This window comes from Centropristis striata, chromosome 16, assembly GCF_030273125.1.
Source record: "Centropristis striata isolate RG_2023a ecotype Rhode Island chromosome 16, C.striata_1.0, whole genome shotgun sequence".
In the NCBI taxonomy this organism is placed as follows: Eukaryota; Metazoa; Chordata; class Actinopteri; order Perciformes; family Serranidae; genus Centropristis; species Centropristis striata.
In genome coordinates this window covers 22,086,899-22,103,245 of record NC_081532.1, presented here as the reverse complement: position 1 = coordinate 22,103,245, position 16,347 = coordinate 22,086,899, and the positions used below count along the sequence as shown (strand labels likewise).

The following is a 16,347-nucleotide window of genomic DNA, read 5'->3' as shown; positions in this document are numbered from 1 at the left end:
GTCATCAATCTTCTCAAGAGGAAGAAGATAGAAACATGTTCCAAAAGGATGCATTGACACTTTAACAGTGTTAGCATTTGGAGGAATCCTTAAATGGTGATGGTGATGGCCTTTTCTGAATTGCAATGGCTTAACTGCTCAATTGAACACAAAAACGAATTGTTTTCACAGCCTGGTCAACAGCAAAAAATGTTGACATGGTACATTTCTACAAAACACAGAGATGTTGCTTCCGCAACGTTTTTGCCAGTAAAAAAATTAGACATTAGCCTGGCTAACAAGGCAGTATGGGTATACCCAGGCTAGATATTGGTAGCAATATGATGGTAAAAGCTACATAATTTGGCTTTAAGGATGGTGGGAGGGGAGATGAACGGGACCAACCCAGGATTACGAAGCAGGAGACCGGTGGTTGCATCCCATAGTGGTTTAGTGTCCCGTTGTTGGAAGTAATGTCTGGAATAAATGTTTTTTTATTTTATTTATGTAAACCTGTTATTTGTACCTAACCTTAAACCAGTGGTTTTGATGGCTAAACTTAGCCAAAGCGTTTTTAGTATTTTAAACATTTTTGAAGCCTAACCCTGTTATTTTCACCTAACCTTAAACCAGTGGTTTTGCTGCCTACGCTAAAATTTTTATTAGTATTTTCAGTGTTTAAACAGCAGTCATGACATGTTTACAATGTGTTGCAATCATCACATGTTTGCAGCATGGTTTAAATCACATAGTGCAGGGGTTCAGAGGTTCATATTTAATGTATTTTTGAAGAAAAAAAAAAGTAGATATTTAATGTTATCTTTGATTTGCATTAAACTGGCACCAACCAACCCAGGACTAACCCCACAGACTGCTGTTCATGTCCCACTGTTGTAAGTTATGTCCGGAATTAGCGTTTTCTAAACATAACCCTGTTTTTTAACCTAACATTAACCAAGTGGTTTTGCCGCCTAACCTTGATCAAAGTTTTTTTTAGGTCACAACACACTGCAGTTGTCATGTGTCCCAATGAGAACTGATTGCAACAGTTCAGATTGAACATATTTGTGGTTAAAAAATGTTGAGGTTTGCAGAACCATTAATTCCCAACATTTATTCTGACTTCTTCTTAGTTATCATGTTCTTATAATACACCAGAGAACTACGCACCAAAGCTGCACAGTTGGTGCACACCTCTGGTTAAAAAAAAAAAAAAAAGGACTGAGAAGGCGTTTGAGTTACGAATGTTACACAAATCAAGTTTATGAGTGGAGCTGGAGCTGTGTGAAGCTGTTCAAGAATGCCCTCCCAGACAAATTCCGTATGAATAAATCTTTTCCAACCACAAAACAAGCCCGGTGGCACAAAGAATATACACAGTGAGTGTGCTGTTTACATTGAAGTCACTTGCTGGGTTCAATCATTTAGTCACAGTATATAAAAAAGAAGTGAGACACAGCTATGTACAAAGAGTGTCTAGCTATATACAGACGTGGTTTTGATGTTTTGTGATCATAATGAGAGAACTGCTTCCTCAAACGGAGCTTGGCTTAATTAGCAAAAAATTCCATTTGTGTATCCTTAATTAGGCCAGGAATAGGTTTGGGTTGCATGGCATGGTGCCCTGTTTGATGTAAGGGTGTGGCTGTAACTTCACATCTTTAGTACCTCAGTGTTTGTGAGCATCTTTTATGTTTAAATTAGGGTATACATAACGTGTGGTTCATCAGTGTGAGAACTGACGTGCTGGTAAAGTTGACACGTTAAAATTCTACAGACTGCAGCGCTGTGAGGAAGTTTGTTGAGCAACACCAGGAGAAGAATGACAAAGTCAAAGCCCTAAATTTATCTAAAATGTTTTCCTTTTCTTTCACACAAAATTTATAGTCATAAATGTCAGAGAAAGCAGAAATCACAGCTATCTGCCTTTTGTCCTTGGGACATTCTTGTGTTGCAGCTTTAGCTACAGGGTTTGGGGAAAGGGAGACACTTCTGAGGTTGTAACTCTGCAGAGGCTCCTAAAACAAGACAGAGCTCAATGGTTTCTAGGGAACACTTGCGGAGGGTGGACATCAAATCTCAGCAAAGAATGCTACAAAGCAATTAAACACCGTGGAGGACAAAAGGCTATCAGTGCAGTAAACGACCGTACTCGCCCTCTGATCACACCCATGTTCAAAGCAAAGAAAGATATTTCACTCCCCATTGAAAACAAATGTAAATCAAAACATACATTTGACACAAAACTGTGACGTGAGTGTCAGTGATACAAAGAGAGAGAAGAAAAATGGAGAAAAGGAGTAAAGACATATGGGCCTGCAGAGACACGAATATTGCATGTGATTTCATTGTCCCCCTGTGAGAATGACTGAATGAGCTGTGCACTTGTAATAATTTGTCACACACGTGTCTACAGAAAAAGTCACAGAGGAGAGTTATAATGCAGACACTGCAGGGATGTAAGCACTCATGTGAATTTGAGCATGTGTTTTATTGTGTGTGTGAACGAACATAGTTGCTTTGAACTCACAGTCATCTCTTGGCCCTGGCTCAGGATCTCCAGCTGCTGTTGGATCTCATGGAGCCGCCTCTCCTGCCCTCTCCTCTCCTTTATATCCTGCAGGACCTTCTCTCCTGGCTGCGGGTCCCCATCGCACTTCCAGCCAACCTCTGAGCCTCGGCCCTGATACACAACAGACACCACTGGTTCTCACAGGGAGACAAACATCTCATCTCACATGTGGACGTGCTTGGGTTCTCTCCTAGAGCTGCACTCACAGCTTATGGCTGTCACTAGGAAACATTTAAATAGGGATCAAAATCATATAACAATTCATCACAATCAACTTGAGTTAGAGTTTTCCATTTCTCCAAGATTCTCGAGTTACAGTGTGCTTATCTCTGTTAAAATGTCATCACGGTGGTGTGTTCTAAAGATGTAAAATGAACACCAATCTTATTTTAAAGATCTGAAAAAGCCTGTGCAACAGCTATAGTCCACATGGGGTCCAACATAAATCAAACATTTATGGCATGCACGTGCACTGGGTTGACACAGTGGATTGCAAGCTGCATCCAAGGCAAACTTTGAAATTGGGTCAGGAGGAAATGGGAGAGTCCTGCCTGAAGACCATCAGTATGGAGCTGATAAGCGAGAGGCTTGTCTTTCTGACCACAGGATGGATCTTTTTCCATTTGGGCTCAGCCACAAAGAGACAGACTGATTTGAAGTCATAAGATTCAAATGACACATTTAGAAGTCAGGGATAGTTTGGATTTTTTAAAGTGGGGTTGTGTGAGGTACTTGTGTATTTCCTACAGTAGAGGGTGGTCCTGGCAGGAGGACAGGCACTGAAGCAAACCAATGAACAGCTGGAGATGGGACAACAAATTCAATTTCCACTGCTTTACCTTGCAGTCAGACAGTCCTGTCTAACTTTCTGAAAAGGGCACTGAAGCCATTATCAATGCTCTCCTCAAAGTCACCAGACTCCATTGATAAAAACAGTAATTTTACTTTGCAGAACACTGTAGTTGCTGGTGTACAGCTGTCTCGGTTAGTTTGTTTGTGTTATTGTGTGACTATAGTGAATCCAAACTAACACTTTAAAACACCAAAGGAACACAAAACTCCTGTGTTCTGCGTGATAAAATGATTGTTTTGTCAACTGAGTCCGGTGGCTTTAAAGAGAGCACAAAGCAAGTCAAAGTGGTGAAACCGTTTTAGATATAGTGTACACTTCATTGCTTACCCTCAAACTTCTTTAAGCCTTTAAGCATGCCAACTGGTAGGTAATATGCTGACCATTAATCCGAAATATCCCTTTAAAGGAAAGCAGGAATAGCTTCTGCAGACAGAATGATGAACAGTAGGTGCTGAAAGGCAAGAATAATTGTGGCAAATCCCAAAGCATAGTTTAAACTGTACATATCCTCTCCACCACACCCCACAATTTATTTCTTTATAAGTAAGAAGGGATGAAAATGGCCAAATGAACAATACTGTCGAGACTGACCATTGAATGACCTGTGGTACAGTCATATTTTGACCTCTAAAAATACACAGCTAGTCTATAAAAGCAGCAGCTAGGTCCAAAAATTGTTGGGTCTGAGAGGATGTTGCCAACCGCAGGGCCTGTTTTGGAGTGTCAGTCCAGCGCCATGCGGTTGAAATCTCCATCTCTTTTGGTTAGTCTGGATGCCAGGCAGGCGTATGTATGATCTAATAATGTTGAAATTGATGGATATTTCATAAAATGTCGACATCTCAATAGGGACTTGCATACAGTGAAATGGTAGGTTATTGGAGACAGCGGGATCCAGCAGAAATGAACTTAAACTCTGAGTTACTAAATCTATTTTGACACATTTATGGTAGGATGTAATCTTAGTTAAAGCCAGGGTAGGAGGGGAGTGAAGTTAAGTGGAGCCAGTATCTTGAGAAGCAGAATGAATGCTTCCGCCCTCGCTAATAAGCAAAACAGACGTGCCTGCTCGACTAATAGCACATATTGCATTCAGACAGATTTAAGGCTTAACTTTAATATTTAAGTATTGGCAAAAACAGCAAGATTTTTCCCCAAGTGTGTGTGGCCTCACCTACCAGTGCCCTCCGTCTCCATATAGGGAAATAATGACAGCTTCTATCTGAAGTCTCTTTTAAGTGGTCGCTACTAGAGCCCTTCAGTTAAGACTCCCTCAGTCAGACTACAAAAGCCAGGACCACGACGGGATCAGACTCCTGTCATGCACCAGAGTGAGAAACGCGACGTTCCAACCAGGAAAAATAAAAATTAAAGTCTAGCTTTACCACCATCCTCACACCACTAAATGCACGTTTCTAAAAAAGTCCAAATCTTTGGGAGAAACAGTTTATTTAATTTGGAAACGACAGCTGCCCTACTTTTTGAGAACTATAGACTGCAAACTTTAAAATTGTCTGCGGGGCCGAGCAATGATAAAGCTATCACTGACCAAAGTTTGAATAAATTTGGCATCAATGTTGCATACTTTCTTACCAAACCGAACCTTTTATTCAATTAACACCCTATAAATTCAAAGTGTCAGGGGAAAGTCCACAGTGTCATTGTATAAACTTCACTGATTTGACCCTAATGACGGCGAAGATAGATCCACAAATTACACCATCATCATCTTTCCTGGCCTTCACCGCCTTGTTACTCTATCTCTGTCTTGTATTAGCTTAGTTACAACAAAAGACAATCAAGCGCTTTTCAATATGATAATTATATCTTGATTAAACAATCTAAAACAGAAGGATTACATTTCCCCCACCAATGGATTAAAAAGGAGTCATGCAAGCAAACTATAAAGCTGTATTTAGACACTGTGGTGCTTTATACTTATTACTAACATCAACATGTGAACATGCTTATGATGACAATGCTATGTTTCTGATTTTAATCAGTTATATTATTTACCATCATCTGGTAAAGCCTGCTAGCATGCTAACATTTGCTACTTACAGCTGAGACTGATGGGAAAGTCATTAGCCTTTCAGGTTTTGGTCATAAACCAAAGTATATTTTGACTTGATGATGCTACCATATAAAAAGTTACAAGATCACAAACGTGACTATGACTCATCCTCAGGGGGGCATGAATGCCTGTGCCAAACTTCATCCAATAACTAAGATATTTCACAACAAATGTCAACCTCATGGTGGTGCGAGAGAAAAGGCAGATGATCACCAGATTTAGTAGGCTTATTCCCACCCTGAATGTCACACATTTATTGGCAATCCATCTAGTAGTTGTTGACCAACATTGCCATCCCTACAGCTCAAGCAACATAACCAGATGGTTTGTTACACAGTATCATGTGAGAAGCAGTCATTCAAAACAGAAAAGTCCAGGCATTAAGGACTTGGCAGGTGATTGGCTGAACCAACCTGTTGTCACACACAACTAAACCCCGTTCATAGCAGCCAGTAGCTCCTCACAAGCTGCTGATTAGTCTGATCCACGGGTGGTTTTAACACAGACACATTAACTAAAGCCTGACGAGATGGACTCTTGTGTGAGTTCGTTATCCCACAATTCTTGCCTGATCTCATGATTTTTGCAAGAAACCCGCTGCTGTGTAGATGACATGTTGCAAACTCCAGAGCTGAAAAACTGCTGTTCCTCGAACGGCCACTTGAGGCTGGCTAAAAAAAAAACGTCAATCCCCGACAAAATTATTTTGCCAGCCTGTTTCTTCTTTACAAATTCTTTCTCAATTTAAATAATATTAAGTTATGCATAATTAAGGGCGTTGTCACTTCGAGTGGCACCGTGTTTCAGCAACGCCGCTTCATTTGGTCCGCCTTTTTTGCCAATTTTTGGACCACACTGAGATTCACAATGGCTCTTCAGAAATCTATGGGTGACTAAGACTACGTCCGCATTTTATTCTGTCTATGCTTCAAAAAATCACAACAAAAGTAAACTGTATTATATCAAAGTCAATAAAGATTAATCTGCACATAATAGTTCTCAAGCCCAGATAAAACAGATTGTTGGCAACCTCAGAACACTGAACGTGAATGTGTACTTGATTTGACAACTGACAACTGAAAACTGTATGAGATCATAAATGCTGACCTGACATAAGGTTCATTTTCTGTTTTATAGAAGACTCAAAGCCTATAACTTATATTTGCAGTACTTTGTCCACAATCTTTCGAAATATATAACTGATTAAAACGTTTATTATACACAAGTTTAACAAGTTTATATCCATTTCCAAGGCACTGGATAAACAAGGAGAAACAGTAGATTAGTCTGTGATCGTGTGCCAATCAAACTGTAGTAATGACTCATATCTTGGGGAAGGCTAGGGAATAACATTTCTTGCCTTTGATAGACTCCAGTGATTGTTCTGATACACTGCAGTATTTGTGCTTCCTCTTCTGGAATGTGTGATAGCTTTAACTTAATATGAGGTTAGACTGAGTGACTTCCAGAATAGAGAGACCAGGGTTCAATTTATCTGAAGATCAGCAAAAATGCTGGTAATTGGCCTCCTCGCAGTAGCCACTTGACATACTGGTGAAGATCTCCAATAATCACATCACCTATCTGGGTCACAAGACCGCTGGGAGGCCACAAAGATTCAGACTTTGTTTTCTTTCAGTATGAAAAACATGTCAAACATAATTATCCTTTAAGAGAAAAGTATGTCAGTCTATTGATGAGATACCAAATGAATGCTTTGCACTTTGATGTTGCATTAGTGCAGCATTGTAAATATTACGCTTACTGCCAAGTGTGCATTGAATGCAGATTGAATGTTAATTAAAACAGGAAAAGGTCATTCGTGCATGATATGACCACATCTGAAAAGCTATCCTCGTTTCACCTTGTGGTTCAGCTTTAGGTTTCCCACAGTATGAAAAAAATGAATGATTTGCCAATTGCTGTGAGCAAAACCATCATTGGTAGATTATTAGTATCAGATAACTTTAATCAAGCATGCATTTCACTATCATACAGTGGATATTGATTTCCTGTGATCAATTTTACAATTTCAAATAGAGGCATTACATTCCATTTAGTGGTTGTAATGGTGCAAAACAGCTGGATGAATGATCTGCTGTTTCTCAAAGTGACGAAATAGGGAAAAATTGCAGGGATTATCTCGTGTTTATAATTCAAAACAAATCTTGGATCCCTAAGAGTCAGCACTACTTAGTATAAATCATATAATTATATCCCGTCAATCATATTAGTTTTGTTATACGGTGGAAGGAGCCGTTGAGATTGGTAGCCTGGAGCTTATTCTTTGCTCCAGTGTGGGTTGCATCTGTGGTGTGATTTGCCAATTATAACAGCTGGATCCTCTCATACAGACGTCATACATCAGGAAAACAAGACACGACAACAAGACAAATGATTAGGTCATTTGTCCTGCTGATGTGTGGGTGCACCAGCACACGGTTTGCTTCAGGTTCTTTCCTCCACAAGGTATTTAGGTGGACTGCATGATCGAGTCAGAGACTGAGAGAGCTTGATGACCTTATTCACACACTCAAGACGAGCTCATCGGGGACAGCAGCTAATCCAAGAAAGTGTCAACAGTAAAATCATAAACGCTACTGCATACTCCAAACAAACTAATTCGTACAACATGTGGTCTCGCAAACCAAGTTCTTCTTACCCTCTTTGAACAAGCTAAAATCCAATATAGATGCAGAAGCTAAATGTCATTAAAAGGAAAATAGAGATGCAAAGAGTTGCACAATTCAAACAGAGGAAAGAACACTCAATTGGTTTTTCCTCGAAAAATACTTATGTGATGTGGATGCTGTCCAGCATGTCAAACAACAGTTTGTTTTAGCATGCAGTAGCCACAGAATGGCTCATTGGGGCCTTTGTTATATTAAAAATGTATGTTGGTCACATTAAGTCAGTCATTAAAAAACAGGCCATACAAATAATGAAAACAGCATGTTTTTCTAATAGACTCAGTTATTCAGTGAAGTAATACAATCCACTAGAACAGCCCTGCAATAATTCCTATCTTTTTGAATATTATAACTGAGGAACTGATTAAAATGTACAATATGGTAATAATAACTTTGTAGTTACTTGGAAAATTCACTCCATTTACATCAGAGAACTGAATGCACTGATATATTATACAGTGCAGTTGACACCATGTCAATGGTTGGATTACTGGATGAAGCTGGGGCCCAAAGTGTTGGAGGCCCCCCTTGCACTTCACCTACAACACGTCACTCTAAGCGACTCAAAATTACTATAAAGAAACATAAAGTGACTACAAAAACACACAAAGAGACCAAAACAACTACAAAGAGTTTCAAAACAGCTGCAAAAAGATTCAGAGACTCAAAGAGTACAAAGACACAAAAAAACAACTACACAGACATGCAAAATTACTACAAAAAGGGACCAAACAATCACAGACTAAAGATAACTACAAAAAGACCCCAAAAAGTGATATGCAAAACGGCTGCAAAGAGATACAGGAAGAGCACAAAGTGACACAAAATTACCATAAAGAGATACAGGAAGAGCACAAAGTGACACAAAATTACCACAAAGAGAAACAAAACCACAGTGAGATGCGTACCGGCTAAAAAACACACACACAAAACAACAACAAAAAGGAGGCTATGTAGGAGAGGCGGCGGGGCCTTTTACATGTCTGTGCCCAGGGCCCGTTGTCTCATAATTGTCCCAGGATTATAGGCTTCACAAACACAGGGCTGTTGTTATGGATTTCATTCAATTATTATTGGTAACTTAAGTGTTATTTCTAATAATATATGACAGTTTACTTTTGTAGAAACTGATTCCTATTGACTGGAAATGTCTTGTTAACAAATCTTGTCTACACACTGCAGAGGGACAGTGCTGTTATGATGAAAGGGAGCCAGCCATACTGACTCACACCGCGATGCCTGGTGTTGTTCAGAACAGCACGCTTCTCTCTCTCTCTTTCTCTCTCTTTCTCTCTGCAGATCTGAAGTATAGTAGGAGCTCGGGCTGTGCCACGTGGACCCAGGCTACCTGCCAAGGCCTGTCCACATGCCTTGCCACGAGCACTCCCTGTGAGAGCTCGGGTGTAAGCTGTTCGGAAGCTATGGCTGAGAGTCTCTTGACTTCTATCGCCTCTCACGTATTTCTTTCTCCGTCTCTCAGACTGACATTTTGCCCAGCTGTGACCTGTAGTCATGTGTCTTAAGTTCTGAGAGAGAGGAGCTGTAACACAGATGTCTGCCATGCATGTTATATACCTGCATGCTGACACAAAGCAAATGGTTTTGATACTGCACAAAGGCAGACTGTTAACACTGTTATTCCTTCACCTCCCTGACCTTAAAATGGATTTAATACCACTCCATTAAAGAAAATATCAGGGTTTGTATATCACCATCTTTAAAAAAAATGCTCCAGATATTTAGTTTGTTTGTATCTGAGTCGTCTTTTCCTACTCCAAAGTTCATGTTTTAACGTCAGTATTTTGGATCTGCGTTAGATGACTTGGTGATTGCTGCACATTCCTGAAGTATTAGAAGATTCACTCGTGGGTCATCTGGACTTTATACTTCTTTTGGGTTTTTTTCAGAACTGAGGGTGGTCTGGTGCAATCACTGTTGCACAGATCAAAACCTCCTGGTGCATCCTACAATCAGAAAAGCATGTTGAAAGTGATTCTGGGTTAAAATATCCACACCACCTGTGTGTTCTCAGTATCTTAGCAGCATCCAAAGAGCAATCAAAGGTAGAAAAATATTTGATCTGTTTGAAGTTTTCACTGGGTTGTGGAAAAAAACAATCTTGCGTCTGTGATCGATAAATACTTCACAGTCTATGTCTTTTACTGTGGTTAAGAGAGACTCATCTCCACCCAGCATCACTTCCATAACAAATGGTCATTGAAGTATTAAGCCAAATAATGACACAAACAAAATTAACTTGGACAAAAAGCTCAAGAAGCAGACCATGTTAAATATTTATCAGAAGCATCTGGAGGGAAAAAACCTCTTTATGTACTTCTGGTCACCCAGTGACACACGCTATGTATTGTCAAGCACAGTATCTGACCTACATTCTTCAATGACGTATTCCTTTTTCCATGATGAGAGATAAAATATAGGACTGTGATCAATTGTCAGCGTGATGCTTGGAAGGATGGTTTGCCCCTTAACAGCTAGCTTTGCTGCGTCTGAAACCACAACATGTCTGTGTTACATTTCACTTTTTGTACGACTCAAACAAATTAGATGTAATGTAATAACGAGCAAAGTTGTGAGGGAGTAGCAGCTTTTCACACTAATATGCCTGCTTGACTTTCTGTAGTCCTTGTTGATTTTCCCCAAACAATGTCCAGATGTTAGCTGTAAGCTAAGAACATCTTTCCATAAACTTTATATCGGACCACACCACCTTTAAATGCTTCCTCACGTTTGCCTGAACACACAACGAGAGACGCTTTTAAACAGATTGTGTTACCTAGAGTCAGATTATCTGTTCCACTTTGTTTCCTCTCTTTATGCTAAGCTAACAGTCGCTTAGGTGGCAGCTTCATATTTACCATACAGAAATGAGAGTGCTGTTTGTCTCCTCATCCACAATGTCAAACTGTTCCTTTAAAATATGGTGAGCTCTGCCATGTATGCACATAAAGGATAGTGGGTTGTGATAATATTCTAAAATGCTGCATAATTTGGATCATATAGTAGATTGGGGAATATTTTAAGCATCGCTTATTGTTCGCAGAGAATTCTGTGACTAAATACTCCATTATGGAGTGTCATAATGAGTGGAACAGTCGAAAGTTAGATCTCAACCATAACAGGGAAAAACATTTTCAAAACCACTTAACACAACTGCTTCTGTGGATAACACCATTGGGAGAGGCGTTTATAAGAAGACAATAAACTGGGTCTCATGGGAATTATAGGGTGGGGAAGGGTGTGGAGTCTTTTCTTTTTTGCCAAGTTAACCTTGTGAAAAACACCAAGCATACTACATGACAAACCTGACATCTTAGTTCTCACCATGCAGCTGTACAGACTCCTGCGGAATGTGTAAGCCACAAAGGCTGCAAAGATGATATGAGACTTTTCATATTAGCATGCACTTAAAGGGACCCCAACATTTAATATGCATTTCTTCCTTTTACCTGTAATTCGATTTATCAATCCACGTTGATTTGGTGTGAGTTGGCAAGTGATAGAGATATAGCCCGTAGGGATGTCTGTCTTCTCTCAAATATATTATTGAACCAGAGGCACTCAGCATGTGGTGCTCAAAGTGCCAAAAAAATAAATTTGAAAATCTCAACAGCAATGTCTCTTTGCAGAGTTCATGACCCGGTTACTGAACATAATCCAAAGACCTTGCTGTGAGCAGTTTCATGTAGGAACTATTTTCTTTCTACAGAACTAAACCCGCCAATGTATCAGCATGCAGATCGGGTGATATGGTATAAAGCACAACAAGCTTCCCATAAGTGCCACATAGTTCCATTATATTTGAGAGAAGGAGGAAAACTCTACGGCTGATATCTCCAACACTTACAAACTCATGTCAAATCAATCAAGACTGAGAGACTGACAAGAAATAATACCAAAGGTAAGAGAAAAAATATTAACTTTTAGGGTGAACTATCCCTTTAAATTTCAATATTTTCATGCTAACACATTTTTTAAAAACTCCACATTCATTCACTGGCAAACTGCTACTAATGTGATAAGTGCTTGAGTCAAACGTCAGCCACTGGTAAGGAACAAAATACGCACATCCTTTTCTGTTGTGAATTATCATTTTTCCAATATTTCAGTAGGGACATGAACATCATATTCCAGAGGACAATTTCTTCCTCCATGGAGGATAAGACGTCTCATTGTGTCTTCCCGCTGTCATCACAATTAAATAGAAACATACTGTTCTGTAAAAAATTACTCTGGCTTTTATTTTGTACTTTTAGTTCTGGATTTAGCTTGAAGCTGTTATTTCTGACATTATCACATTTCTGAACATTATGAAAATGTTTCGGTCAGCTGGTGTGCTGACTTTCTATCATGAATCCTAACACAGCTTACACTCCATGCCATAAAATAAGAACTAACCTACACTTTAGATGACTATAACATGACCAAAGCGTTTCCACATCTGTTTAATTATATGACCCGGACCAAATAAGATAAATTTGCAAACTATCTGCTGACCACATTGTGTTGGTCAAAAGGGCGTTTTCTGCCCAAAACTCTGCTCTCTCACTTAACATTGGCTGTAGTTAAAATCATGGGTGCTCATCAGCAACCACACAATGTGACTAAGTGACCTCATAGTCTTACATCAAAATATAGCTAACCAATACAAAACAAAAACACAGCTGGAGTTACTATGCAAACACAAGCCTTGCTGATTAGGGAGGGATCCCATGCAATCAAATACAATAGGACAACGACTGAAAACCATATTGTATCATTCATTAATTTGCATTGTAACCACACTGAAGAAAGCACATTTGAGAGAATGGCCTATATAGTTCTGACACACATACACACCCATGTCACCAAACACCCAACACCAGCTAATTCTCATGACAGAATCCCTCTCTTCTGGCTTCAAACTGTGGGTGGTGCAGGCATTACCACACAGTGGTACAGTAGGAGGGGTGTACTGTACGTTAGTCTGATGTGCCAACAGATGTTTTTAATAACAGAAGGGCTATTTCAGCTGAAAGCCTGAGAAAATAGGAGAAAATGAAAAATGCAAAAAAGGAGCAATTCTGTCATAAGCACAATATTCACAGCGTCCAAGGAAAACACTGTTCAAAACGTGTTTTGATTCCATTCAATCCAGGTCATAAAAGGAGGGTTTGAAGCTCCCTGACCTTTTCCCTATAATCAGAAATCATCAAAAATGGACCAGAGGCAAAGAAAACATGCCTTTGTCTCATCAAGTCTTTAATGACTCACTGTGGCCATATAATGACTGAGCTTCCACAAATACTGATTCTGTGGTTTGTGGCATCATGACATGGATTTTTCTTTGTCTTATCATTCAGTCAGTGCAGAATTATATGCACCTGCCACGCATTGACTTATAGACAGAGAGAAAAAGAAAAATAGCTGGTCCAAGTGCACTACTTTACTGTTTAAGATGCAATCTAAAGCCGAGAATCCACAGATGACTACCTCCATTCAAGGAGGTACCCTTTCATACATTTTAATGGAGACCGATTTATGCAAGTAAAATAAAGAAATAAGATTAAAATTATTTTAAAAAATCATTACAATGATAATCTTTGTCAGAATAATAGATTAGTATTGCAAAAATGATGAAAAAATAAATTAAAATAAGGACTTTTTTTATTTTTTATTATTAACTATCTGCTATGTGGTGTGGTATAATGCAAGAGGGTCGCCTGTTCAACTCCGGTCTGCAGCTCTTCTGTGTGGAGTTTGCATGTTCTCCCCGTGTCATGGTGGGTTCTCACCGGGTCCTCCGGCTTTCTCCCACAGACCACGAACATGCAGCTTTGGTGTAATTGGTGACTCTAAATTGACCCTAAGGAGTGAATGGGAGCTTGAATGTTTGTCTGTCTCTATATGTCAGCCAGGTGATAGTCTGGTGTTTTGTCCAGGGTGTACCCCGCCTCTCGCCTATTGATGTCAGTTGGGATCGGCTTCAGCTCCCTTGCGACCTGAGTTCTGATACTCGGTTAAGGAGAATGAATGAACAAATGACACAGTATCTCAAAATGATGATGTAGTCCCTCAAAACAAGAAGAAACATTCTCAAAATATGAGTCTCAAAACACGAAGAAACATTCTTATGAGATACTAACTCATTATTTTGCGAAAGTTTCTTAGATTACAATGATTTACAGAATCTATTTTTTCCATCATATTGGAGGAAATGGGGTCTCATACATTTCTGCACGAAACTGTATAGCTACAATTACATGCTCGGCTGCAATATGTGGTATTTTTTCTATCCAGTATGCAGGACTCTTGACTGTATATGTTCTAAGCCTCCTGCACATATATGTCCAAATGAAAGGGAAAGCCACGTTCCTTTTCTGGAGCTGGCACTCCTCTACCTTCATCAGCTCTGTAATTAGGTACTGATGGGGAGGCCGACTCGCAGAGGCAGAATCGCTGCTGGCTCGCAAGACTGCATCCACCCTCATGGGCTCAAGTTGGACCTGCTTAGGCAGAGATGCTGACTCTAAGGTGACTGCACAGGAATACACAGGCTGCTTATTCCTCAGAATATCAATCACAACTTATTGGGAAAGGATTATCGCCGCCAAGTTGTGAGATCACAGATTCAAGCCCTTACTGATCCCTTATGAGCGAGTGCTCACTGGGGAGAGGTAAATAATTCCCTCTTCCATGTTAAACGTGATAGATCTGACGTGGCCAGAAAACAAGACACAAATTCAAACGTGGACATCTAGGCTGGGATATAATATCACAGGGGGAAAAAAGGTTGCAGTGGTGTTGAAACAGATATGATGATCTCTTCTGTGTACATCAGAGACTGCCCTGGAGCAAGCAAGCAAACAAGCAGGTTTCTGAATTGCTGTCCAAATGTTTTCAGTTAGGAAATCTGACTGGTGCAAGCTACTGCCGAGAAGAAAGGTAACCGCAAAACAAAAGCATATTTACTTTTATGACCACCTTTAAGATTTACGGGCACTGATGTGGAATAAATGACTGGCTCTGAAAGAGATTTATTGTGAGGGCATATATCTTTAATATATGCCACACCAGTGAGACAGGGTTAAAGTCAAGGTAACAAAACAGCTACTTTTTAAGCTGTACAGGTGTGAGGTTCGCCAATCTTTAATTTTTCATCTGCTGAAGGTGAATTATCTGCAATTAATGGCAACTTGAGAGACAGAAGTGCAGTAAGATTTCTTTAGAATTCATATGTTACATAATTTGAAAGGGAATGGCTGCATTAGCCATTTCAGCTTTAATGGAAAGCAGATGATGGATGGATGATGGGGGAATTTTACTTTCCCCAAAACTCTTAACCAGGCAAGATGATTAAAGGCGGGGAGGGGAGGGGAGGGGAAGTAGGTTAGACAAAGTAACACATCCAGCTGCCCATTATTATCAACATTTTGGACAAAGATATACGCTACGTCATGTGGGAGAGCACAAGGCGAGAACTGTAAAAATGATTTAGTTAATAACAAAATAGTTGGATATTAATTCTGTCAATCAACTAATCAATTAATTTCAGTTCCATATGTCACATCACACTAATCATATACTCATATATGTATACTTATTTTAAACATACATTCTACTCAAGACATTCGAAATATTGAGAATCCAGAAAGCTGGAGGGCACAGGATAAATGACCTCAACTTCAAAGGTTAAGCTTGTTTTACTACCGTTAAGTAATTTTACAGTGGGAAAGTGGGAAATAATTAGGCCAGCAACATAAATATTCTGGGCATTATGACATATGTGTTATTCCAGCCGTGAGATTCAAGTGGTGCATTTTTTCCTTGTCGACATCCAGTAGTGGTAGTAGAAAACGGCACCCTGGGTTCACAAAACTGTGTTATAAAGTTTTTATGACTCCAAAAACACGATTTTCCACTGATGATGAGCATGCCGTCTGGCTTTTAAAATGTAGTGAGATAAGGTCCTGAGATAACCCGCTGAGCTCACGTCTAGGAGCGGGCCGGACGCAGGACCAAAGCCTGGAAAATTTTAATATCTCTTGGTTCTCTGTCACTGTCTGATGTGGTAGAGATGTACAGATCATACTCTAAACTCAGACAATGTATAGTATTTGAAGGTCCAGTGTGTAGGATTTGGTGAGGCTGCAGATTGCAACAAACTAAATACCCATCAGCC

At 39.7% G+C, this 16,347-nt stretch overlaps 1 protein-coding gene across 2 annotated transcripts in view; it reads right to left on the bottom strand.

Annotated features, from left to right (window-relative positions):
• The window catches only part of fsip1 (fibrous sheath interacting protein 1), a 36,999-nt gene that overhangs the window by 14,510 nt on the left and 6,142 nt on the right, over nucleotides 1-16,347 (bottom strand). The window contains exon 9 of one of the 2 annotated variants that reach the window (XM_059352725.1): nucleotides 2,510-2,662. In XM_059352725.1, coding sequence (XP_059208708.1) covers nucleotides 2,510-2,662 — 153 coding nt within the window. Of the gene's footprint in view, nucleotides 1-2,509; nucleotides 2,663-9,930; nucleotides 10,133-16,347 lie in introns of those variants that run through there. The other variant, XM_059352726.1, reaches the window with a different exon arrangement.